This window comes from Aquarana catesbeiana, linkage group LG04 (genome assembly GCF_042186555.1).
Source record: "Aquarana catesbeiana isolate 2022-GZ linkage group LG04, ASM4218655v1, whole genome shotgun sequence".
NCBI lineage: Eukaryota > Metazoa > Chordata > Amphibia > Anura > Ranidae > Aquarana > Aquarana catesbeiana.
Window position 1 is genome coordinate 540,964,275 of NC_133327.1, and position 27,633 is coordinate 540,991,907.

The window sequence follows — 27,633 nt, forward strand, 5'->3', positions numbered from 1 at the left end:
ACCAATGAACATTTAGGAGGCTTCAGAGGTAGCCAATGCTTATGTGAGCAACTCTAGACCAATGACAAGGTCCCGGGGGGTGAGAACCTGGATTGGTGGGAATAGGGGCATGGGGGGTATAAAACACAGTACAGAGAGCTGTACATGGTCTCTTCCTCTCGGTGTGCCCCCCCCCCCCCCCCCCCTGCAAGCTTGGTAACATAAGGGCTGTCTAGGCTTCTCTGCCTTTTGGCTAAGATCAAGCGTAGTATCTGTTCTTATCAGTTTCCAGAGGAGGCGCTGTTGCAACTTCCAAGTGTAGGGAGGGCACATGCAAATCCAATGGTGTAATTGGACCTGGAAAGATGGTTCGACAGTGCCGGTGTCTGGACGCCCACCGAGACGTCAGCGGGGCCGAGTCCGAACCATCCGGAAGGGTTCTCCTGGTGAGGATGGGTGCTGCATCTGGGTCTGGCCGGAGGGTCGGGTCCCTGGCCTTCTGGCCTAGATTGTGGTAGCTCTAGCTACAGACAGTTATTCGGGAGAGAACACTTACTCCTCCTTTGGGAGGGGGGAGTGGTTAGTATTTCCCGAATGTAATTAGGAAGGAGTGATGGGAGCGACGGTGGAGCATGATGGTAAAGGGCTCTCACCAAGCTCCCTGTACTTCATGCCTTTCTGCCTGGAGTGGGGGCGGCTGTAGTCTGGGTCATTGGTCAGGGTTGGTCCTGAAAGCCTATGGAGTTGCCCCTGGAGTGGCAGTCCAGGGGTGCCAAAAAATCACTGTGAGCGGGAGTCACTTTGATTAAAGGCATCACGGTCACTGCACCATAGAACACGCTTTTTTAGCCCCTGCCTCTTTGGCCGGGCCTTTTGGCTGGGACCAGAGGAATTTTTTATTCCTGGCCGGAGGGCCTGGTCATTGTTTTACACAATGACCACCTTTTCACTCTCCTCTTCACTTATTCCTTCACCACTTTATTTTATTTATTAAGCCTATGTTTGTCACTTTTTGTATTTGTGTGTTTTTACACGGTTTGTTGCACTGTGTGATGAGTAGGGTAGCGAGTCCTCGGGCCAGCCCTGAAAGTCTTGGGAAGGGGTGGACATGGCCTTTTGGCTTAGTTTGCCCTCTCTCATGGGGTCACCCTTTGGGGGAGCCTCACCTAGTACTTGGGTGGGTCTGTTTCGGCAGGCCCTCCAGAGAACGGGGTTTGTCTGGTTTCAGCCAGATGGACCAACTGTAAGTACCCTTGTCCCCGTCTGGAGCCTAACCCTCAGGGGATTCAGGGAAAGGCACATTTGTGTACCCGTTTGCTCTTTTTTGTATTTCACTCTTTATGTGTGTGCACATTTTTTTGGCACCGGGTGAAGTTTTTGGGTGTGTTATGCACGCCATAGGCTTTCAAAAAAAAACATAAGGGCTGTCTAGGTAATGTATCTGTATTATTATTATGTCTCCTTTCTTTTCTGTAACTTTTTCTACCGTAGGATTTTGCCTCAATATATTATTAATCTCTTGATAACATGTGTATGACCATTATAGCAATATTTTGTATCATTGGTAACATCTTTGTTTTAAGGTTGTATCAGTTATGTTATAGTTGCTAACCTCAGATTAATACAAGTTTCTTTTCTGTACAATAGTAAGTTTAAATAAATTAGAATTGAAAGTGTCCTTCGCACTACTATGAGAAAATATGGTGAATGTCTAAAAAGTGAAAATGTGTGATGATATCTATAAAGACAGCAGCAAAACCTAAAAGTGTTCACACTACACCAGTAACAATGAAAAATAAAAGTGATCTTGCGCAGTCATATAAAATCACACACAACGATATAAATAACAAACAGTTCTAAAAAAATGTATAAAGTGCATATTAGTAAAGTGCACTGTGTACTGGGAAAAACAGTATAAAAAATAAAGTGTTAATGAATGGCAATAAAAATAAGCGCTCTGCAAAGTTCTCTCTATCCGTGAAGTGAAAATGAGAATCCTAGATCGTGATTCCAGGAGAGCAAAGTTCAAAAGGTGGATAAATATATACAAGGTGGCTAAGTGTAACAATGAAAAAACCAAAGAAAGTTCATGGACAACTCCACAGATGGTCTCCTAATGACAGCAGTCTCTCAGAACTCTCACCTCATATATATGAAGAAATAAACATCGCTAAGTGACACCAGGTATGTCGATCTTTATACAGCATCAAAATGGGACCCAAATCGGTTCTCATCCATTAACCATGGCTCTAATGGTTTCTTCTCAGTTCCTATTACCCTTCATATGGCTGTCACAGTGTACTCCAATGAAGTGTGGATGATATGGGTTCCCCAGATGAAGTCACGAGGCGCGTAGGGAGTGGCTGTGAGCAGACGCAAACCGGAAGTCACGTGAGAAGGCACTCTATCCGCCATTCCAACTGTTTTTTTGCCTGTTTTTAACGTTTTTAATGTAAGAGTCCAATCTGTAGCACTTTAATAAATACATTTTAGTTTACCCCAACATACTACACAATTGGAGCCTTGTTTTTCTTCTCTTTATCACTATATCATCCACACTTCATTGGAGTACACTGTGACAGCCATATGAATGGTAATAGGAACTGAGAAGAAACCGTTAGAGCCATGGTTATTGGATGAGAACCGATTTGGGTCCCATTTCGATGCTGTATAAAGATCAACATACCTGGTGTCACTTAGTGATGCTTATTTCTTCATATATATGAGGTGAGAGTTCTGAGAGACTGCTGTCATTAGGAGACCATCTGTGGAGTTGTCCATGAACATTCTTCGGCTTTTTCATTGTTACACTTAGCCACCTTGTATATATTTATCCACCTTTTGAACTTTGCTCTGCTGGAATCACGATCTAGGATTCTCATTTTCACTTCACGGATAGAGAGAACTTTGCAGAGCACTTATTTTTATTGCCATTCATTAACACTTTATTTTTGATACTGTTTTTCCCAGTACACAGAGCACTTTACTTATATACACTATATACTTTTTTTAGAACTGTTTGTTATTTATATCGTTGTGTGTGATTTTATATGACTGCGCAAGATCACTTTTATTTTTCATTTAAATAAATTAGATTGTTATCCTTTTCGCACAGGTATCATTTGTCCTTAATTTCATGGGTTTATTCATATATAGATAAAAGGTTTTAATCACTTATGTATCATTAAGTATATAAGTGAGGTAGGTAGAAATAGCCTTGTCACAGTCATGTTCCCCCAGCTGCAGCATACTGCCAAGTTTGCTCCAGTGATGAGGAGGGAGGGGATGACTCAACTTGGGTGCCTGATAGAAGAGAGGAGGAGGAGGAGGCACATCTCCAACGAGTTAGGATGCTCTCCAGGGGGCAGGTTAAAGGCAGCCACCCTATTGCATTACACCGCAGAGCTAAGCAGGTGCAGGGCGCTGCTGACTCCCCGCATATTTTGAAAAGATCTTTGGTGTGGGTCTTTTTAACATATGTGCAGCAGATAGCACCGGTGTTGTTTAAAATAAATGTCTGAAGCGTATCAAGCGTGACTAAAACAGCAGCCGCTTGGGCACCACATGCTTGACCAGACATATGACGACCTCCCATGCTGTCCGTTGGCAACAGCATTTAAAAGACCCACATCAAAGAACAAGGTGGACCTCTCCTTGCTCCTCATCAGCTGTGATCTCCAACCCCACTATACCTCCAGTCCCCTCAGAAACCTGCACTGAGAGGAATGAAGGTATAGAAATAGGTGTCCCAAGTATTTGTGGCCAATCTGGTAGCGGTATACCAACATTGGATTTTAGCAGGCAAATCTCCCTACCCCAGTTGCTAAAACGTCAAAAGAAATTCGGTCCCAGCCATCCATATGCTCAGCGTCTGAATGCTAGCTTGGCCAAATTGCTAGCACTGCAACTGCTGCCTTTCAGCTGGTAGACTCTGCCCCCTTTTGTGAATTTGTGGAATGTGCGGTACCTCAGTGGCAGGTTCCCAAACGCTATTTCTTTTCACGGAAGGCCATTCCGACTCTCTACCTGCATGTGGAAGGCAATGTCTTGGCCTCGTTGGACAGGGCGGTCAGCAGTAAGGTGCATATTACCGCTGACTCATGGTCCAGCAGGCATGGACAGGGACGCTACCTTTCTTTCAAAGTGCACTGGGTAGCTCTGCTGGCAGCTGGGAAGGATGCAGGACAGGGTTCAGTATTGTTGGAGCTTGTTCCGCCACCACGCCTCCAAAATGCTAGTGGTGATTCTGCCACACTCTCTCCTCCACCCCCTCCTCTTCCTCTATGGCCTCTTCCTCTGCAGATTTCTCCTCTGAACCAGTGGTGCTCCATAGGCATTCAAGGGGCTACGCAAGCACTCAGGCAAAAAGATGCCATGCGGTGCTTGAGTTGGTCTGCTTAGGGAGCAGGAGCCACACTGGGGCAGAGATTCTGTTAGCTCTGCAGGGGCAGGCTCAGAGGTGGTTGACGCCATGCCAGCTTCAGCCAGGAATGGTTGTATGCGACAATGGCACCAACCTCCTCTTCGCCCTCTGACAGGGACACTTGACCCATGTTCCCTGTTTGGCTCACGTCCTGAATTTGGTGGTGCAGCGGTTCTTGAGCAGGTATACGGGCTTACAGGATCTCCTGAGGCAAGCCAGGAAAGTCTGTGGTCATTTCCGCTGGTCATATAATGGCAGTGCTCAGCTGGCTGACATTCCAAGAGAATGCAACCTGCCCAAGAACCGCCTCATTTGTGACATGCCCACCAGGTGGAACTCAACGTTGGCAATGCTGCATCAGCTGCACACACAGCAGAGGGCCATCAATGAATACCTGTGTGAGTATGGCACCAGGACAGGGTCAGAGGAGCTTGGCTTTTTTTCGCCACGCCAGTGGCTACTGATCAAGGATGCATGCACTGTCCTGTCATCATTTGAGGAGGCCACGAGGATGGTGAGCAGCGACAGTGCATGCATCAGTGATACTGTCCCTCTTGTCTTCCTGTTGGAGCATACGCTTCGTGGAATAATGGACAGGGCATTTGAGGCAGAACAGCGGGAGGAATAGGAGGACTTCCTTACCTCTCAAGGCCCCCTTTATCCAGATACTAGTATTCCTGCAGGCCCACCGATCACACAGGAAAAAGAAGAGGAGAAGGATTGTGTCAGCATAGTGGTGGAGGATAACACTCAGCATCAGCAGCAGTCTTCAAGAGATCGTTTGCAGTCCCCAGAAACCCATGGAGTTGTACGTGGCTGGGAGGAGGCGGTTGTGGATCATGTGATCCTTAGTGACCCAGAGGACTCAGGATCGAATGCCTCTGCAAACCTACGCTGCATGGCCTCCCTGATCCTGCATGCCTGCGAAAGGACCCTAGGATTCATGGTATCAAGGATAGGGATCATTATTAGCTGGCAACCCTTTTTGATCCACGTTACAAGGGTAAGGTTGCAGAACTTATCCAGCCTTTGCAGAGGGAGCAGAGGATGAAACATCTTCGGGAGGCCTACAATTTCCTGGTGCTGGACAACGTTTGCTGAGGCTTCGTTCAGTCACAGAAAGAGCAGTGGAGAAGGTGGCCGGCTGACCAATGCCTTCAGGCAATTCTTCAGTCCTCAGCGCCCAGGTCTGATCGGTTCCAGCAACCATCGGCAGCGTCTGAATTACATGGTGCAGGAATATCTAGGGGCAAGATCAGACTTGAAGACCTTTCCACCAGAACATCCACTGGGTTACCGGGTCTTGAGGATGGACCACTGGCCAGAGCTTACTCAATATGCAATTGAGCTACTGGCCTATCCTGCATCCAGCTTTCTTTTTGAACGCACATTCAGTGCTGCTGGAGGCTTTGTAACCAATCACAGAGTGCTCCTGTCCACAGACTCTGTTGATCGGCTCACATTCATAAAAATGAATCAGTCTTGGATCACCAGCTACCAAGCACCTGATGCTGATGTAACCGAATGATTTTTCTATGGATGCGGGATCCCTTGAAGACTGCATATGCTGAGTGACCATCCTATTATGCTGAGTGACTATCCTATTCCTCCTCAATTTTCATGATGCTAGCTTCTAAGAATATTTTCAGTTCAGGGCACCACCACCACCATCTAAGGCCCAATTTTTCTGCCCCTGTTTAACAGGGGCGCGTAATTACAATTTTTGATCAAATATTTAACAGCAGGGCTCGTTCCTGTGCTCAACAAGAGTATCTGTGAGGAGTTGCAGTGTTGTGGCACCACCACCACTGCCTAGGGCCCAATTTTTCTGCCCCTGTTTCACAGGGGCGTGTAATTACAATTTTTGATCAAATATTTAACAGCAGGGCCTGTTCCTGCGCTCAACAAAAGTATCTGTGAGGCTTTACAGCGTTGTGCCACCACCACCACCGCCTAAGGCCCAATTTTCTGCTGTGGTTTAACAGGTAATTACAATTTTTGATCTAATATTTCACAGCAGGGCCTGTTCCTGTGCTCAGCAAAAGTATCTGTGAGGCTTTACAGTGTTGTGCCACCACCACCGCCTAAGGCCCAATTTTTCTGCCCCTGTTTAACAGGGGAAAGTAATTACAATTCTTGATATAATATTTCACAGCAGGGCCCATTCCAGGGCCCGTTCCAGCGCCCACCAAGAGTAACTGTGAGGGCTTACAGTGTCCTGGTACCACCAACACCTAAGGCCTAATTTTCCGCAGAGTGTATAGGGCAGGCCGTATATTATATACAGGTGGTCCCCTATTTTCAAACATCCGACTTACAAACGACTCCTACTTAGAAACGGAGGGAGACAACAGGAAGTGAGAGGAAATCTACCCCTAGGACGAGAAATTCTCTCCTGTAAGAGTTAATATGGGAAAAAGGTGTCTTCCCACTGATGCTTGTTTCCCTAATAACCCAAAATTTTCAAAATCCAATTGTCATTGGGACAGAAAGTGAGGTGAAATCTTCTGAACAGGGGCACAGACAGCAAAACAAATGTTACAGGGGTGATGATAAGCCTTCCCTATGTTATCCAAAAAGCTTAAAAATAGATTTTTTGGCTGGAGCTACACTTACAAAATGTACCTATTCCAAATTACAAACAGATTCAACTTAAGAACAAACCTACAATCCCTATCTTGTTTGTAACCCGGGGACTGCCTGTATACTGCTGCTGTTCAGAGTATATAGGGTCTGGGGGCCCCACGCCTTTTTTTTTTTTTTAACTTGGGTGCAGGGTTCACCTTAATATACATACCAGACCCAAAGGGCCTGGTAATGGGCTGGGGGGGGCAACATTACATTACAGCCACAAGCAGTTAAATTATAGCATGGGGTCCCCCCAAAATCCATACCAGACCCTTAGCTGAACATGCAGCCCGGCAGGTCAGGAAAGGGGGGGGTGAGAGAGCGCCCCCCCTAAACCTTGCAAGGCCAAATGTCCTCAACTTGGGGAGATGCTTTGGGGCCTATTCCCCACAACCCTGGCCCGGTGGTTGTGGGGATACAGGGGGTGATTTATCGAATCTGAAAGCCCCCTTTAACAAGGGGCCACCAGATCCCGGCCCCCTATCTGAAGGAGTATGGGGTACAAAAAACTACTCATCCACCAAAAAAGTGTAAAAAGTAAAATAAAAACACAATGGTTTTTGACAACTCCTTTATTAAAAAATAAACCGCTAACGGCAACCAAAAAAAAGCTCTGCATCCAACGTAGCTTCCCCATCTGACACTTTTTTGGGTTACTATGTACCCCATATTCATTCACATAGGGGGGAGCTGGGATCTGGGAGCTCCCTTGTTAAAGGGGGCTTCCAGATTTGGATAAGTCACCCCCCTGCACCCCTACAATCACTGGGCCAGGGTTGTGGGGAAGTGGACCTTGTCCTCATCAACATAGCAACCCCACCCCATGTTGAGGGCATGTGGCCTGGTATGGTTCAGGAGGGGGGGTTGCAGGGGAGGAATCAGCTTGATTCCTCCATCAACAAAGGCAGTGTTGATGTGGGAATCCCTCCTGCCGAGCCATTGTCTTCTCCCAGCGGGGGGGGGGGGTGGGAGAAGACAAGGGATAGGGTCGCTGCCTCATCCCTTTAAACCCAAACATATATTAATTACACAGGTTCTGTGGCTGATAGAGGTGGTAAATAAACTCACTTGGTGCCTTATCTGCATTAAATTAGCCTCAGAACCTGTGTACTTCATATATATTCGGGTTTAAAGGGATGAGGTGGCAACCTTAGCAGGGGAAGCCTTCCCCACTGGGATAAGATAGTTATTATTGCTAGCGGCTATTGTAAAACGCAGCATGCTGGTTGTACCCAAGTTGATCGATCAACTTGGTACATTCAGCCTGCCCATACAGGATTCCTGCTGAACAGGTCGAGATTCGAACCGTGTATGGCCTGCCTTAGAAACGAGGCTTTGCAGGAGCGGTTACACGGATGGAGGGAACCTACAGGATCAAGGAATAATGCTGGCCATGCACTATACAATCTAACTGTGTAGTCTCTGTACAAACTCCCTTATCTGTACAAAAATTATGTAGTTAGACAAACACTCCTTATCTCTGTAATGACCAGTTAACCCTTGCAGCGTGTGTGTGTGTGTGTGTGTGTGTGTGGGGGGGGGGGGGGGCACTGTAAGGCCTAGTACACACCAATAGGTTTTTTATCGTTCAACCCAGCAGAGCTGAGCGAAAAAAACCTGACAGCTCAGGAGGAGCTGCTGTGCTTACTATCCAGCCTTGGTATATCGATCTCTACTGCTGTTCTATTGTGTTTTGCCACAAACACCCCCCTGCTGGAATTCAGGTGCCCGGTGTCCAAAAAGGAGCCTGACGCCTGAATAGGGGGTGGCTACAGTGGCCATGGATATCCATTTTACACAGAGGGGGTAGCTGGAGAGAGGGGACGGCGCCTGTGTGCCCTTAATGGACCCACCACCACTGCATAAAAGGGAAAGCCATGCATTTTAAAGCACATTTGAAGAGCGTATTATACTCACCAGTGCTCATCAGCGCAGCCTCATCAGTGCCCATCAGTGTAGCCTTGCCAGTGCCCATCGGTGCAGCCTCACCAGTGCCAATCAATGCAGCCTTACCAGTGCCCATCAATGCAGCCTGATCAGTGCCCATCAATGCAGCCTGATCAGTGCCCATCAATGCAGCCTCATCAGTGCCCATCAGCGCAGCCTCACCAGTGCCAATCAGGTCAGCTTCACCAGTGTCCATCAATGCAGCCTCATCAGTGCCCATCAGCTCAGCCTCATCAGTGCCCATCAGTGCCGCCGCATGAGTGTCGCCTATCAGTACCACCGCATGAGTGCCCATCAGTGCTGCCTATCAGTGCCGCCTGTCAGTACCCATCAGTGCCGCTGCCTGTCAGTGGTCATCAGTGCCACCGCATGAGTGCTGCCTATCATTGCCCACCAGTGAAGGAGAAAAATTATGTATTATGTTATAATACACACAAACTCACCTGCTTCTTGTGCTTGTGGCCATTACTGCTCCCTCCTCCAATCACTCTCCTGGCAGCATAGGAGAGAGAACAGAGCACATCGTTCCTTCCCCCTTCTGTACTGCAAGGAACTATGGGTATTGTAGTCCAGAGGGGCGGGATTGCCTGGGGCTACAGAGTGTAATTCATAAGCCAGAGATGGGCCTTGCAGCGAGGCACTGTGGCTAAAGGCTAGAGAGTGGACATGTGCAGAACGAAAAAATTTGTTTAGTTTCGGATAGATTGCTTATGTTACTAATTCGGTTTTGTTGATTTGTTTCTAAATTAGTTTAGTTTAGTTTTGAATTCCAAATTTTTGGAAAGATTCAAATTCAGATTGATCGAAAAATTATCAACTGATTTGAATTCCGCGTGAAGAATAGCTGGTTGTCAAGGAGTGAGCCAGGAAGCCAGCCACTGCATCCTTAACAACCATGACTGAAATCATGACCATGAGCTGAAATGTAAATAAAAGAATGCTGGCAATGAAAAATGCTAAAAAAAAAAACAGTGTGGGATCCCCCCCAATCCATACCAGGACCTTTGTGTCTGGTATAGATTTTAAGGGGAACCCCACGCCAAAATAAAAAAACAGCATGGGGTCCCCCCAAAATCCATACCAGACCCTTAGCCGAACATGCCAGAACACAAAAAAGGAAGTAAAGGGGGGGTGAGCGAGCGCCCCCCCTAAACCTTGCAAGGCCAAATGTCCTCAACTTGGGGAGGTGCTTTGGGGCCTCTTTTCCACAATCCTGGCCGGGTGGTTGTGGGGATATAGGGGGTGATTTATCGAATCTGAAAGCCCCCTTTAACAAGGGGCCACCAGATCCCGGCCCCCTATCTGAATGAGTATGGGGTACAAAAAACTACTCATCCACCAAAAAAGTGTAAAAAGTAAAATAAAAACATAATAGTTTTTGACAACTCCTTTATTAAAAAATAAACCGCTAATGGCAACCAAAAAAAACTCTGCATCCAACGTAGCTTCCCCATCTGACACTTTTTTGATGAAAAAATTGGGTTACCATGTACCCCATATTCATTCACATAGGGGGGAGCTGGGATCTGGTAGCTCCCTTGTTAAAGGGGGCTTCAAGATTTGCATAAGTCACCCCCCCACCCCTACAATCACTGGGCCAGGGTTGTGGGGAAGAGGCCCTTGTCCTCATTAACATAGCAACCCCCACCCAATGTTGAGGGCATGTGGCCTGGTATGGTTCAGGAAGGGTGGTTGCAGAGAAGTAATTAGCTTGATTTCTCCATCAACACAGGCAGTGTTGATGTGGGAATCCCTCCTGCCGAACCATTGTCTTCTCCCAGCAGGAGGGTGGGGGGGGGGGAGAAGACGAGGGATAGGGTTCCCCCCTACAATCACTGGACCAGGGTTGTGGGGAATAGGACCTTGTCCTCATTAACATAGCAACCCCCACCCCATGTTGAGGGCATGTGGCCTGGTAAGGTTCAGGAAGGGGGGGTTGCAGGGAAGGAATTAGCTTGATTCCTCCATCAACACTGGCAGTATTGATGTGGGAATCCCTCCTGCCGAGCCATTGTCTTCTCCAAGCAGGGGGGGGGAGAGACGAGGGATAAGGTTGCCGCCTCATCTCTTTAAACCCGAACACGTATTAATTACACAGGTTCTGTGGCTGATTGAGGTGGGGGGGGGGGGGGACGAGGGATAAGGTTGCCGCCTCATCTCTTTAAACCCGAACACGTATTAATTACACAGGTTCTGTGGCTGATTGAGGTGGTAAATAAACTCACTTGGTGCCTTAACTGCATTAAATTAGCCTCAGAACCTGTGTACTTCATATATATTCAGGTTTAAAGGGATGAGGTGGCAACCTTAGCGGGGGAAGCCTTCCCCACTGGGAGAAGATAGTTATTATTGCTAACGGCTATTGTAAAACGCAGCATGCTGGTTGTACCCAAGTTGATCGATCAACTTGGTACATTCAGCCTGCCCATACAGGATTCCTGTTGAACAGGCCAAGATTTGAACCGTGTATGGCCTGCCTTAGAAAAGAGGAAAGGAGGCTTTGCAAGAGTGGTTACACGGATGGAGGGAACCTACAGGATCAAGGAATAATGCTGGCCATGCACTATACAACCTAACTGTGTAGTCTCTGTACAAACTCCCTTATCTGTACAAAAATTATGTAGTTAGGCAAACACTCCTTATCTGTGTAATGACCAGTTAACCCTTGAAGCATATGTGTGTGTGTGTGTGTGTGGGGGGGGGGGGGCACTGTAAGGCCTAGTACACACCAATAGGTTTTTTATCGTTCAACCCAGCAGAGCTGAATGAAAAAAACTTGACAGCTCAGGAGGAGCTGCTGTACTAACTATCCAACGTTGGTATAGCGATCTCTACTGCTGTTCTACTGTGTTTTGCCAAAACACTCTGATCAGTGCTCTTAGCCATCGGTATAGATTACAGCTGGTCAAACATATAAATGACAAACAGATCGATAAATGTAAAAGGTTACTCCATAAAAAGGGGTAATCTGTGGAACAGATAGCTGATCAATATGAAGCGAAAAAAGGGGTATGTAAATTTGCCAACTAATGGGTGTCCCATGATGTTGTAATCACAAGGTAGAAAAGAGCAATTGAATACTATAGTGTTTGTCACAGACAGGATAGGGAATCCCAGATCCTGTCAAAGGGGTTTTATGTAAATTTCAGGAAAGTTAAAGTGCAACTAAAGGCAGCCTATTAATTTTTAGTGACAGCTTATTATTATACAAATTAACAAATGTAATAAAAACAATTATGATGACTTCAGCCTACACCTGTAATTACTTACTGTAACCTGCCCTCTGAACCTGTGCTACTGGATTTTGTTAGTGATGCTGGGAGGAGTCCTGCAGAGCTAGCACATCATTGTCTTCCACTCTGCATCTCCCCCAGAGAACTAAAGTTCCCATGATTCAATCGGCAGTGGACAGTGGCATAGGCGAGACATGGGCAGGGCATAGGCAGACTCAATGTATGAAAAGTGGGTGGAGCCATGGCAAGTCTTCTAGGTTGATTGGCACACTGGTGCTTTCTAAAGAAAGGAAGCAATGCCCCCTAATGACGTCACGCCGCCAAGCTGTAGCCAAGCTGACTGGCTGGAGGGGCAGCAGGTAAATTTCTCTATCTACTTGCATTCAGATTACAAACAAAGGCAGACATATTTTACATCTTTTTTACTTTTATCACATATTGATTTTTAATTTTTGACCTTAGTTCTACTTTAAGGGGAGAAGGAAAAGAGTAGGGAGACTCTTTTGTATCAGGTCTCCTGTCTCTGACCATCTCTTACATCCTGTGTGTATTGTCTGACCTTCTCTTGTATCATGTCTGTAGTGTCTGACTATCTCTTGTATCATGTCTGTAGTGCCTGACCATCTCTTGTATCATGTCTGTAGTGCCTGACCATTTCTTGTATCATGTCTAGTGTCTGATTATCTCTTGTATCATGTCTGTAGTGTCTGACCATCTCTTGTATCATGTCTGTAGTGTCTGACCATCTCTTGTATCATGTTTGTAGTGTCTGACCATCTCTTGTATCATGTCTGTAGTGCCTGACTATCACTTGTATCATGTCTGTAGTGTCTGACCATCTCTTTTATCTTGTCTGTAGTGTCTGACCATCTTTTGTATCCTGTCTATTGTGTCTGACCACCTATTGTGACATTTCACTTATCAAGAAAGCTTAAGCCGTGTAAACACTATTCGTTCTTTTCTCTCTACCCTGTGGGTTGAATGAAAAAACTGTCAGCTCCGGTCAGAGCCGCTGTACTAACCATGCAAGGTTAGTTCAGTGATCTCCCCTGCAGAACTGTTATGTTCTGACAGGGGGACGACCCTCCTGCAGAACACTCCAATCAGCGCTTTTTGCCATTGGCTTCGAGCTCTGATCAGGAGTCGGCCGGCTGCTGGTTTTCCAGCATGCACGTCCAGCAGAAGCCCTCCAAATGGCCAGCTTCTGTCAGGCAGACTGACATACACATGGGTCGAATGCCGGACGTTTTTTTTATAACTGGCAGTTGTCTCCCGCCATTCGGCCCGTGTGTACCTGGCTTAAAGTGGTTGTAAAGCCTCAAGGTTTTTCACCTTAAAGTGTTACTAAACCCACAACAGTAAAATCAGTCTGCATATGCAGTAAAGTATGCTTGTTATACTCACTGTGGAACCTAAGGGGTTAATCCTCTGCATTGCGTAAAATGGCTGCTTGATCTTGTATGCACAGATTCTCCCCTCCCTGCACTGTCCCCCTGGACAAGTCCGAATAAGACAGAGCCTTTGGAGTCACTTTGCACATGCTCGGTTTTGTGTGTATTGCTAGAGAGGGTTTTTTTTCTTGGGAGAGTGCATGTGATCAGCCCAGGGTCAATCAGCACTGTCCAGACATGTCCAGACAGAGGGTTAGGAGCCCTACAGACTCAGAAGACAGCTCAGTGCAGTATGAAAACTCCTCCTACAAGCTTCACCAGGAACTGATAAAAATCACAAGACTGTTATATACTGCTGGTGAGAAAAGGTATTTAGCCGTTTATATTTACTAAAATAATTGCATTTCCATGCCCTGTGTACCATGGGAGACCAGATATAGTGAATGTAGGATCCTGGGTTTAGTAACACTTTAATGCATTCTATGCATTAAGGTGAAAAACCTGTGTTGTAGCTCCCCCTAGACCCCCCTTTTTCTTACCTGAGACTGATCTGGTTCAGCGATGTGCACTAGCACAACAGCTCCAGCTGTCTCTCTCCTCATTGGACAGATTGAAAGCAGCGGGAGCCATTGGCTCCCACTGCTGTCACTTAAATCCAGTGACACGGGAGTAGGGGGGTGAGGCAGATTCCCTCTGTCGGTGTCAATGGACTAGCAGTGGGACTCAGGAGCGAGCGCGCGCGAGTGCCCCCCATGGAAATCGGTGTTCTGTGGGGGCACCTGATGAAGAGGAGGGGCCTGGAGCACTGGCGGGGCACCCCAGCAGAAGAGGATCAGGGCTGCTCTGTGCAAAACAATTGCACAGAGCAGGTAAGTGTAGCACCGTCTAGGCTGCTAGAAGTATGTATATAGGTTTTCACCAGAGTAGATAAATTTAGGCAGGTCTGGCTGGCATCCAGGCCTGTTTGTTTTGATCTGGGCTGGGAGTGGCTCAGGGTAGTGCTGGGTGACTCACAGGCAGCATCACCAGGACCTCCTACTTTCCAGAACATTCTGTTGTTTTCTGGAAAGAGGTGGAGAGGGGAGGGGGAGTTGCCTGGGGTGTTCTTGGGTCAGCCCAGCTGGGGAGTGGTTGTTCGGGAGGAAGTTGGAGATAGAATGTTAGGCTGTTGTGGTCTTGGAGGGAGCCCCCCAGTCTGGGAGAGGTGACCTTGGGCCTGGACTCGGGTGCAGAGGGGACCCTCTTACAACACACATAGGTGTCCTGGCCAAGAGGAGCAAGGACAGCAGGAGAAAGCACTGCCAGGCAAGTCTCCAAGGAGGAGGAACAGGTCACAGCCAGGAGGGCTGGTGAGTGAAGCACAGCTGAGAGGACTGTGGAGACACGCCTGAGAGGACTGGGAGATTGCAATCTGAGATGGGTGCAGAACCAGCTGAGAAAACTGTGGAAACATGGACAGTGGAGAGAGGCAACTGCAGCCAGGAGGGCTGGCAGGGCCTGAAGATGTGGTACTGGGCTCAGCAGCCACGTGGACAGCTAGCATTAAAGAACTACCTTATTTTTGCTGCTACACTAAAAAAGGGGCCCACGGTCCCTGCCTGCAAAAGGCATCTACCTTGGGCCTGGCTGAGCCAGTGTCAGGCCTACCAAATCAGTGCTAGCTAGTCTGAGAAGCAGAAGAGAGGAAGCGATGTGCAGGAGGAGTATGGAGTGATACTCAGAAGAGACGGAGCGATGTGCAGGAGGAGAAATGGAGTGATGTATATACTGGATGTATATATGGTCCCAAATTGCAATGTTCTGATCACTTGGGCATCCCATAAGTCCCCATCCCTATCCAAGTTTAATATCCCTCAATAAAATAAACAAAAATAGAATGCAAGGACTGCTTTATTGTCTCTGAGAAGTGTAAAAAGTATGTGCCTGGCTGGGCAGGGTGACAGGTGGACTACTATACTTAGCAGCCCTCACAAGGGTATCGCTACATAAGTATAGGCATGTTTATTATTTTTACTAAAAAAAAAAACTATCTCAGGAGCAAGCGAGAAAGGGCAGCTACGTTCCTACATACAGAGAAACCATGGAGAACGAACCTAGCCACCCTCTAACAGGAAGTCAGATCACAGCAGCAAAAAAAACGGAATTTGGAGGAGGCTGAGAGCAATAGAAGGTACTTTTTGAGTTAAGACTACATACATAAATTTTAGTTTTTTTTTAAACCAGTGTCATATTAAGCTAAGCAGTGTTTGTTTACTTTTCCAACAAACTTTTTAAAAATGATTGCATTTCCTTTAAAAAAAAAAAATACTTTTTTGCATTGTTTTAAATTATTATTTCAGACATCTTATTGGATTACTTAAAAATTCTGTCCATGCGTAGCCAGCATTAGACTGAATATTGCGCATTAGACTCTAATGCCGTGTACACACGATCAGAAATTCCGCCAGCAAAACTCAGATGAGAGCCTTTTGTCGGGAAAATGCAACCGTGTGTATGCTCCATTGGTCTTTTGCTGGCAGAATTCCAGCCAGCAAAAGATTGAGAGCATGTTCTCTATTTTTCGGTCGGGAAAAGATTGTCTGTATAAATTCCGACGCGCAAAATTCCTACCATGCTCGGAAACAATTCGACGCATGCTCGGAAGCATTGAACTTCATTTTCTCGTCTTGTCGTAGTGTTGTACGTCACCGCGTTCTTGACGGTCGAAAGTTCAGAGAACTTTTGTGTGACTGTGTGTATGCAAGGTAAACTTGAGCGGAATTCCGTCGGAAAAACCATCCAAGTTTTTTCCAACGGAAAATCCGCTCGTGTGTACGGGGCATTAGTTTCTGCAGTGTATGTGAATGAAATCTGTATAGTCTCTCCCCCCCCCCCCCCCCTGATGTGTAAATTAAAAAGAACAAAGCAAGGACAAATTAATCAGGGGCTGGGAGTTTTGCCAAAAGCAATTTACAGATAATAATATAATGTAGTTGAACAGGTGAAAAGCAATGGAAAGCCCTTTTTTTTAATTTCTGTACATTTACATATTTCGTAGTATTACAATTCTGTTTTATACAAATGTAAAATGCTGACTGTTACCATTGTCTACATACCCTGGGGCTGTAAGCTTTACAGTAGTCATGGTCTGTACTTTGAACTGTGCACTGTAGTCTTGCCTTATGGGAGGGTACTATTACAGACATTCTTCCCAGCAGTTTGCTAGAGATGTGAGTTTCCTCCTGTAGTGTTTATAGTGAATGGAGAGCTGGTTATGAAAACACCTCTGAGCGTTTGAGAAGTCTCCTCTGCCAGTGATCCTTAACCATGCAGTGCACACAGGACCTGGACTTTTATTTGAGTTCTACACTTATCATTGTTGGGCTATTGTTTCTTCTCCGTCAACTGACTGAACCAGCTCCATATGGCAAACATGTTCCTAAAAAGACTAAGACAAACTTTACTCTGATTTCAGCCAAATACGGCTGGTTTATTCAGGAATCGCCATCATTCTTTGTACCTGTATTGATTGTGCTATACAATCAACAATGGGACACTCTGGGATGTAAGATGCTCCTGATGATGTTCTGCGGACACTACTTTCAAAGGTAAGACATCAAAAAGTATTATTATGTAGGACAGGTAAGATATAAGTGTCATTAGAACTATTATGTCAGTGTATTACTTCCAAGGTATCATTAGAACGATTATGTAAGGTATATCATAATCCAGTGGGTGTGTTAAGCTGATCTCCAAAGAAATTCCCAAGGCAATTTCAAAGGTGATTTTTATCTAAGGCTCGGTTCACATATATGCATCCGATTCGCATAACATGTGAACCGGACCGGCTTTCAATGGAGCCGGTTCACACATGTCTGGGGCGGCCATGGTCTGTTTTTGAAAGGGGTCCTGTGTGATATTGGGTCCAGTTTAGATGCAAATTAAAGTAAAAATTTGCACCTGAATCACACCTGCACCGGTGAACAAAACACATCGGGCCCCAGAATGCAACCTGCAGCTGGACATGTGTGAACCTAGCCTTAGAGATAATTTAAAGCAGTTTTACTTACATTACTACTTGCCACCACAGGCTTCCTTCTCTCTTCAGCGCTCTATTGGTCGCAGGCACTCTGGCATCGGGTGCAATGAAGGACCAGCAGTCCTCGGTTGTAAATGAGGACACCAAGGGCTCAGCCACAACCCAAAGGGAGAGGAGAGCACAGGCTTCCAGGGAAGCAAGGGATAAACTATGTAAAACTGCCTCTTAATGGTACACTAGACAAAGATCAGCATTTACCCTTGCAGTGCAGGGAGAGTCCCACTGCAAGGGTAACTTGGTATTTTCCTTGGAGTGAGTTCAGCTTTAAAGGAGAACTATGGACAAAGCTTTTTCGGCCCTGCTTCTCTTATGGATAACGGGAATGCAGTTAGATCTGCACTCCTCTGACCCATTTTTGGCCAACAGTGAGTGTCCCTACTTTACAGTTGAGATCCACCCAGATGCCTGGACTGGCAGCTGGCTCAGCTTCTTAGCGAGCTACTGGGAGACTGAGCAAACTTCTCTCACCCCTTCCACAGCCCAACACTCCAGTAAGCTCTGTATGGGCAGAGTGGAGAGCCGGTGACTGACAGAGCAGAGGGGAGACTGAGCGTTCAGCAGTGTTTGATCGCTCAGTTCTCAGGGCAAAGCCAGCGAGGGACAGATGCAGCATCGGATTGATGTTGCATCCACCTAGGTGAGCATAAATGTTTTTTTTTTTCCGAATTCTATACTTCTCTTTTAAACTCAAACCAGAAAATCCTGTAAGTTAGCAATCTTGTCCCAACTAACCACAGGTTGCATGAAAGAAATTCTGAAAATCTGAGGTATGCTGCAGGCAGAATATTTTACTTGCTGTAATCAGAGGCAGCTCCTAATTAATTTTGAACTATGACTGCCATGTGTTTAGGTCCGATGTACTCTGATGTGCTGCAGTGCCGTATACCGGTACTCATTTATCTAAGGGTACTATTAAGTTCCAAATATTCCTATATTTGACACGGCGCGCAACACTTTTGGTTGAGGTTCTCCTAGCTTCTCAACTGATAATACTCTAATTATATGGTACAGGGTTGCTATATTATTTTGCACTCGTTCTAATGAACAGTTCATGATTTGGTGCCTTATTTCATTTATCTTCAGTAATTTGATAACTTGACAATTGTCTATGTATATTCCTACTATGTATGCTATATTGCAGAGACCTTGTCTTTTCTATTCCTTTGACTGAATATGTATAACATAAGTGCTGTCTTTGTCAGCATTGGTGTTGTTTTATGCCCATTTCAATATCTTGTCACAACAGACAAAATTACTTTGTCATTCAGTTTCTATTGGTCAAATGACCGTCTAAACACGTAAACACATTTTATGAGTAGCTGTTTAATACTAGGCATACACACAATGATAAACATTTGATCAGTCATAGATTTCACTAAGGCAGGCCATACATGATTCCTTTTTTTTTTTTTTATTCAACCAGCAGGTTCCTCCACCTGCACATTTGAGGTGGAAGGGGGAATCCTTCCTGCTGTGGTATGGTATTGTGACAATGGGGAGCCCTCCCTGCCATCAGAATACAATGATCAGTTTTCCCGGCTATAGCCAGCAGCCCTGGGGAAAACCTGACAGGCTGGTTGTACACAAGTCGTTGGACAACTTGTGTACAACTTGCCTGCCCATACATGGATCGAAATTCAGTTGGTTCCTACTGAACTGGACACATTTTGGATTTTCATATTCAGTTGTTTTGTACAAGGACTGTTTATTTCTTTTTCATAACCACGATTGTTATTTGGTCAAACTATTTCAAGAGTGAAATTATTTTTCTCAAAGATTTTGTATTGCATGTGTATAGCCAGTATTACTCTTTGTATATTATATCAATAAGGATTATTTGAAATTACTCATCTTTTTGGTTATATACAGTTGAGTAACCAAGCTTTGTGTTCAGCAAATATTTGACGTAACTCTCCATACCCACAAAACAATGTTTCAACTATTGTTCTGTATTACAGCACACGTGTTTTCAAGGACAGCATGTCTGCTTAAACCGTTTTCATTTCCTATCAAACACTGTAGAATTTGTGTTGTTCTCTGAATTGACAGAACTAGATCAAGTTGGGATTTTCTACTTTCATTGTATTACTTTCTGGCCATATTAACACACTAAGTTTGTTAAAATAATACCCACAAAACATATTAGGTTTAAACACTGCTAAAATAAGTGTCACAGCATATCACGGAAACGCTGAACCAGTAGTCAGGAGATGCCATATACCACTGAGATCATTTCAACAGTAAGTGGGCTATTTAAATAGAAGTGAATGTCCCGGTAACATAAGTGTAGATGTAGGGTAAATTTAACAAAAGCTGAGATGTGGCATAACCTGTAAAATCAGTGTGACTGCAGATATATTTGAATTCAGTGGTATTAAAGATAGAGTATTTTCCTAATTCAGTAATCAATAGTAAACAGATGTTCCCAAATTAGAATTTGAAAGGAAAGAGCAGATCTGTAGACCAATATTGACACCAAGATGCTATAGACATTCTTATATCCTTGTAGATATAGAAAAAGCTGGGTATACATGGACAGAAAATCATCCGTTTTGTATGTCCTTTAGCATTTTTTGTAATTCTTTTCTTTGTACATATTTTATACACTGCCCACCTTCAGGATATTAAAGCATAAAATTAATAAATGGCATCTGTGTACTAGGTTGGACTCATGAAATAGAAACAAAGGAAAAGAATGGGACTAGGTTGGACTCATATCCCTGGATAGATTGTTGCATTGTAGTGTCTATGTGCTTGGTCTAAGCTCTTCGCTGATCTGTATGCAATTGTACTGTGTGTTGGCAGATTGCATTTAGACTGTAAGCTAGCAGATCTGCCAGACAGAGATGTGTGTGTGTGTGTGCATGGTTGCCTAGCAGACCAGTCAGAGGACAAACTGCTAGGTGGTGGCAAGCTACCTTAGGTCATGTGCCTGGTGTGCATGGGCAGTGGGAAGAATGATGAACACAAGGATTCTAGTTTGTACGATAGCTTGAGGAATCCCAAAAGTGTGTGCTAATTGCTAGGCTGCTCCCCAACCCTTAAAGTGCTCCAGATTACATGTGTTCTCGTGTGTTCTCATCTAGTTATATTGAAGTGGAGTCTCCTTTACTGGTGGCCAGAGGTAGTGCAGACTGTGAAAAGTGTATCACAGCCAGTAATATATGTGCAAAGCTCCCCCTCATTCTCTTCTACACCAAACAAAACAAGGTCCTCGCCTCAGTTAGCTAGTTTCCATGGGCTTGCATTTTTAACATTTTTACAGGTGCTACCAAAAATGTCAAAGATGCAAGCCCGTGGCTACTAGCTAACCAAGGAAAGGACCTTGTTTGATGTAGGAGGGAATGAGGGGGAGCTTACATTGCAGAAAAAAAAAAACGGCTGTGATACACTTTTCACAGCCTGCACTAGCTATGGCCACGAGTAGAGGAAGACTCCTCTAACGGACAATGGCTCCCGCTGCTATCAATCTAGCCTGTGAGAGGGGAGAGAGACGCTGCTCTTGTGCACATCACTGGATCAAGATCAGGCTCAGGTAAGTATAAAGGGGGCTGGGGGATCCCAGACAGAAGAAGTTTTTTACCTTAAGGCAGAGAATGCATTAAAGTTACCTTGAGGCTGGGTTCACACCATGCAAATTGGATGTGGGGTCCAATTCGCAGAATTGGCCCGTTTCAGGTCCAAATTCAGCCCAAAATTCCGGCTGAAATCGGACCTGAAACAGTGAACCAGCGCACACCAGACCCCTGCTGTGAGCCGTATGCGGCTCATATGTGAACCGAGCCTAATGCTGCGTACAAACGAGCAGACTTTTCGACCGGACTGGTCCGACGGACTATCCGACGGACTTTTGGCGGACTTCCAACGGACTTTCCCAACGAACGGACTTGCCTACACACAATCACACCAAAGTCCGACAGATTCGTACGTGATGATGTATGACCGGACTAAAATAAGGAAGTTGATAGCCAGTAGCCAATAGCTGCCCTAGCATCGGTTTTCGTCCGTAGGATTAGCATACAGACGAGCGGACTTTTCGATAGGAACTGGGTCCGGCGGAGTTCCGACGTAAAGATTTGAAACATGTTCCAAATCTAAAGTCCGTCAGATTTTCGACCGAAAAAGTCTGCTGCAGGTCCGATGAAGCCCACACTCAGTCGAATTGTCCGCCAGACTCAGTCCGTCGGACCAGTCCAGTCGAAAAGTCCGCTCTTGTGTACGCGGCATAAGGCTTTAAAACCACTTTAAGACTTACATTTTTGTTTTAAAAGGGACAGAATACAAGTAAATAGAGAATTAAAGTGTATACTCTTATCCACAGTCCTATGTACACAGAGGCAGGTCCACCACATATGTGTCAACGTGGCAGTTTCCAAACAGCCCTTGAAACAAGTGGGCAAATAACTGGGAATATATTCCGCTAGGTTACTGGAGTAGAATACCACTGATATAAGACTTTTCAAGGGCTAACACATTTTTTGAGCTTTTGGCAGCCACCATTCATATTTTCTGCCAGTCTTCAGGTGATATACAGTAGTTTGTCCTAATTCTGTCTAGCACTGGGCTTGGTATAACATGGGGCTAGATGCATCAGAAGATGTTATTGAAGCACAAAAAATAGATATGAAGCTCTAGTAAATGTAGGGGAACATGACTGTTGCTTGAAAGTATTGTCGAGGAGAAGGAAAAACTTATCTTTCAACAACGATTTAACTTAGTTGTATTGTTGGATTTCAAGATAATGGTATTGCTCCCGCAATTAAATTTTGTGAGTCACAGGATTGCTGGAAGGATTTGAGTCCAGAGGGAGATAGCATAAAGTAGATGGTGGTAAAGCCATGGTTGGTCCAGGAGGTAGCGATTTTCAAAGCTTGATAAAAAAAGGGCGCAGCGAAGTATGTCAACTATTGGTAGGTGAGGAGAAATCAATTTCCCAGAGTATTTTATACCATCCCAGAGTAACAACGAATGAGCTAGAATAGGGTTATACTTAGGTGGGCATTTAAAGGGAGGTAACTAAAGATGTGTTAATATCAGAATCAAATGTCATGCTATTAGCTCCAAGAATGCCCTCAGTAGACATTCATGCAAAGCATATAGAAGGGCTAAAGGCACTACAGTGCCTTGAAAAAGTATTCATACCCCTTGAAATGTTCCACATTTTGTCATGTTACAATTAAAAACGTAAATGTGTTTTATTGGGATTTTATGTGATAGACCAACACAAAGTGGCACATAATTGTGAAGTGGAAGGAAAGACATAAATAGTTTTCACATTTTTTTACAAATAAATATGTGAAAAGCGTGGCTAAGCACCTATAATTGCGTGAAACGCATCTACCGAGCACTCTGGTCTTGTGGTGTCACTCTGGGATGTCCCAATAAAGGATTTTAGATCACAATCGTGGTGTGCAGCCTATTCTTATTTTACACATTGATTGCGGAGGCGAGCCGAGGCGGCCACCCACTACATCCATCAGGCTTCCTCATCTCACCTGGAGCTGCAAGCCTTCTTTGTCTAAATTCCAAGAATCAAATGTTGGTTTTGTTTCAGTAGAACTCACCAGCTGGCAAAGTGGTACCTGAGCCTTTATTCCGTGGGTAGCAACTAGGGATGGGCCGGACGGACCCCTGTTCGGTTTGCACCAAAACTTTCGAACGCCACGAAAGTTCGGACCCAAATAACGAACCCCATTAAATTCAATAGGACCCGAACATCAAAAATCAAAAGTGTCCATTTTGAAGGCTTATATGCAAGTAATTGGGCATACAATGGTTATAGGGGTCCGGGTCCTGCCCTGGGGGACATGTATCAATAAAAAAAAAAGTTTGTGAAAAACGTCATTTTTAAATGAGCAGTTATTTTTTTGATTTTTAAAGTGAAAGCATAAAAATTAAAAAATCCTTCCAATATAGTGCCTGATGGGTCGCCTTAGTCTACCTGTAAAGTGGCAGATCTGTACCATGTCTAGAATCTGCTACAGAAATAATTGCATTTATAAAGCCAAAAAAAAAGACATTTTCCCTGCAAGCTGCCTTTATTTTGCTCAGCAACAGCTGGGGAGCCAGTGAGTATGATGAGGCCACAATGTAGTACACTGGGAACAAGATTAGAGATTTTTTTGGATACATTCTGGTGTCACTTTCATTTTGGATAGAAGTAACGGGTGCGTAAAAATTGCGCCTTCCCACCGTAACCCTATAGAGGTAATCTTGATGAAAACCTTGCTGTAAAAAACTGCAATGATATGCACCTGTCAAACAGGTACAGAAAAATTACTCTTTTGGTGTGGGGGCGCCTTCCCACCGTAACCCTATAGAGGTACTCTTGATGAAAGCGAGAATTGGCCTTGCTCTAAAAAAAATGCAATGATATGCACCTGTCAAACAGGTGCTGAAAAATCAGTCTTTGGGTGTTAATTGTGCCCATGAAACCTATACCAAAAACATTCTTCCAGATGAAATGATTGAACGCCCTCAAAGCTAGGCAGTCTCGAAGTCCTGCAGAGATTCCACATCCCAAAAAGACTTAATCAGTGATATCGGCATCTGGGGCTTTATAGCTGGTAATCCAGGACTGATTCATTTTTATAAAAGTTAAAACGGTCCACGGAGTCTGTGGACAGACGCGTTCTATGATCAGTAACGAAACCTCCTGCAGCACTGAATGCCTGTTCTGAAAGCACGCTGGATGCAGGGCAGCCCAACAACTCAATAGCATACTGGGCAAGTTCTGGCCAGTGGTCTATTTTCATGACCCAGTAAGTCAGTGGATCGTCAGCTGGAAAGCTCTCCATCTCTGTTTTGGCCCCGAGGTAATCGTCCACCATGTGATGCAGACGCTGTTGATGGGATGTGGAAGCTGACAGCCCTGGGTGGCGAGGACTAAAAAAATTCCGAAATGCCTCACTTAGGCGGACCCCTTCTCCAATGCTCCTCTCTTGACCAACAGAAGACTCAAATCGACGTTTTCCAGGAGGTGGAGGAGGAGGTAGAGCTCACAGGTCTGGCATAATCACCACGAGCTGTATGGTGGGGGCACAACAAGCTGCAGAAGTGAGCCCTGTCCTGCATCCTTTCGAGTTGCAAGCAGCGTTATCCAGTGTGATGTGAACTAAATATATCGTCCCTGCCCATACTTGCTGGACTACGTGGCAGCAGTAAGGTGGATTTTACGGGTGACTGCCTTGCCCAAGGATCCCAGAACATTCCCTTCCAGGTGATGGTAGAGAGATGGAATAGCCTTACGTGAAAAGTATGAAACAAGATAAATACAGCGCTGGCTATATGGTTAGACAAATAATGTGCAATAGCATTAGAACCATATAAAATTGATGCAAATGCTCGTCATTGTAAATGCCAAAAAATGTGAAGAAAATAAGTGAAACCAAAATAAATATGGCGCTGGCTATGTGGAAAAAAACTCTGTGCAATGATACCAAGATCATATACAATTGATACCTATTATTAAGGAGATACACAATATAGGTACCATGAGAAATAAACCATGTGTGTTGACAAAAACAATCCCAATAATCAATACTGAAAGCAATCCTTCAGCCTATGATGAACAGTCTGTCACCTGATATGCTGATATTCGATGGAGACAAGAGAGATGACTCTGGATCATAGTTCCTATGATGTGTGCTTCAGGTTGCAGGATTTTCATAATCACCCATGTAAAATGTAAAGAAAAAACACTATGGTGAAGTACTGTGGAGACAGGATGTCAATTGCGCATAATAGCGCTACTCACAAGAAACAAGTGGTGAACAGGCATTCAGAGAAACTTCCGCGTTCACCGCTGTAAGCGTGCGTTCCACGGGGACAGGAAGCAGCGTCACTGGTTTAGATTTAAGACGTGAGCCGGATATTACGTCGACGCGTTTCGCCCCTCCTCCAGGGCGTCATAGATTTAAGACGTGAGCCGGATATTACGTCGACGCGTTTCGCCCCTCCTCCAGGGCGTCATCAAAGACAGCTGTCTTTGATGACACCCTGGAGGAGGGGCAAAACGCGTCAACGTAATATCCGGCTCACGTCTTAAATCTAAACCAGTGACGCTGCTTCCTGTCCCCGTGGAACGCACGCTTAAGTTTCTCTGAATGCCTGTTCACCACTTGTTTCTTGTGAGTAGCGCTATTATGCGCAATTGACATCCTGTCTCCACAGTACTTCACCATAGTGTTTTTTCTTTACATTTTACATGGGTGATTATGAAAATCCTGCAACCTGAAGCACACATCGTAGGAACTATGATCCAGAGTCATCTCTCTTGTCTCCATCGAATATCAGCATATCAGGTGACAGATTGTTCATCATAGGCTGAAGGATTGCTTTCAGTATTGATTATTGGGATTGTTTTTGTCAACACACATGGTTTATTTCTCATGGTACCTATATTGTGTATCTCCTTAATAATAGGTATCAATTGTATATGATCTTGGTATCATTGCACAGAGTTTTTTCCACATAGCCAGCGCCATATTTATTTTGGTTTCACTTATTTTCTTCACATTTTTTGGCATTTACAATGACTAGCATTTGCATCAATTTTATATGGTTCTAATGCTACTGCACATTATTTGTCTATCCATATAGCCAGCGCTGTATTTATCTTGTTTTATATATTAAGTACTGGTACTTTTTTACAGCAGCGGCAACGCACAACATATATTTTTTTCACTATAAAATTAGTTGCTAGCGCTGCATATATTGTTCATTACATGAAAAGTAGTAGCGACTGGGAACCTGCCATTGTGGTACAGCACATTGTGCAAATTCACGGAAGGGGGCAGAATCCACCAGGCTGAAAGGCAGAAGTTGGAGAGCCAACAGCTTTGACAAGCTTGCATCCAGACGCTGGGCATGTGGGTGGCAGGGACTGTATTTTTTTTTCTGCTGCAGCAGATGGGGCAGAGAAATTTGCCGGTTACAGTGTACAACTGGTGGTGTGCTGCTGGCAGATGTGCTGCTAGGACCTGGGACACCCTGTGCTATACCATCATCCCTGTCAGTGGAGGCTGCTGAAAGGTAATGACTCGGTATTGCAGGGGCAGACTGACGTGGGTAAGGAGGAGGAAGAGGAGGGACAGACTTTTGACCCAATTTTTGTGGCTTTTAAATGCTCTTGCCAACAGGCTGAGTGGTTGGACGTTAAATGCCTTGTTAGGCATGTGGTACCCAAATGGTTGGTGTTTTTGCCACGTTTGATGTGCCTGAGACACAGTTTGCAGATAGCAACAGTGCGATCTGCTGCAGATGTGCTGAAAAAGGCTCAGGCAGCTGAGCTTTGGGGAGTGGGCCGGGAGATAACAGCTGCAGAATGTGATGGAATAGGGTGGCTGCTCTCTACTCTTTCTTGATGTCGGCCTCCTTGGGGTTGTGCCGCCTCACCTTCAGTTTCCTCCTTTTCTCTATCTGGCACTAAAGTCGCATCAGTGACCTCATCATCATCATCATCTCCATCTCCTCCATCTTCATTATTACCACTGGAGACAAATTGGCAATACGCTGCGGCTTGGGTAACATGAATGCCAATTTGTCTACCAATGTTCCTCCCTCTCTCTAGGCTTATGTTACTGTCATCCTCAACCTCAGAAACAACATCTGAATCCAGTAATGGCTGGGCATCATCAAGGAGCAAGTGGCAGACGCTGTGGTCAAATAACTCAGCTGACTCCTCAATGACTGATGTTGGGGCTATGGCAGGAATAGATGTGGACAAGGAAGCAGGTTTATCCACTCTGGCAACTGCAGGGGACTGCAAACTTGTCTCTACTTGTGTGACAGAGGATCATGAAGGTTTAGTAAGCCAGTCCACCACCTCCTCTGCATGCTGTGGCTGGATAGCAGGGGCAAACTCACTAAACAGAGGAAATTAAGCCCTGCCTGAGGACTGACCACCACGTCCACCTTTGCCTGTGGACACATTTGTTGCTGGCCCCCTTATAG

At 45.2% G+C, this 27,633-nt stretch overlaps 1 protein-coding gene and 1 pseudogene across 1 annotated transcript in view; both read left to right on the forward strand.

Annotated features, from left to right (window-relative positions):
- The first annotated feature begins 212 nt into the window (after positions 1–212).
- Positions 213–323, forward strand: LOC141141948 (U2 spliceosomal RNA; annotated as a pseudogene).
- Positions 324–16,778: 16,455 nt separating this feature from the next.
- Positions 16,779–27,633, forward strand: part of SRD5A2 (steroid 5 alpha-reductase 2) — a 169,416-nt gene continuing 158,561 nt past the window's right edge. The window contains exon 1 of the mRNA XM_073629158.1: positions 16,779–17,188. Coding sequence (XP_073485259.1) covers positions 16,908–17,188 — 281 coding nt within the window. The 5' untranslated portion in view covers positions 16,779–16,907. The remainder of the gene's footprint in view (positions 17,189–27,633) is intronic.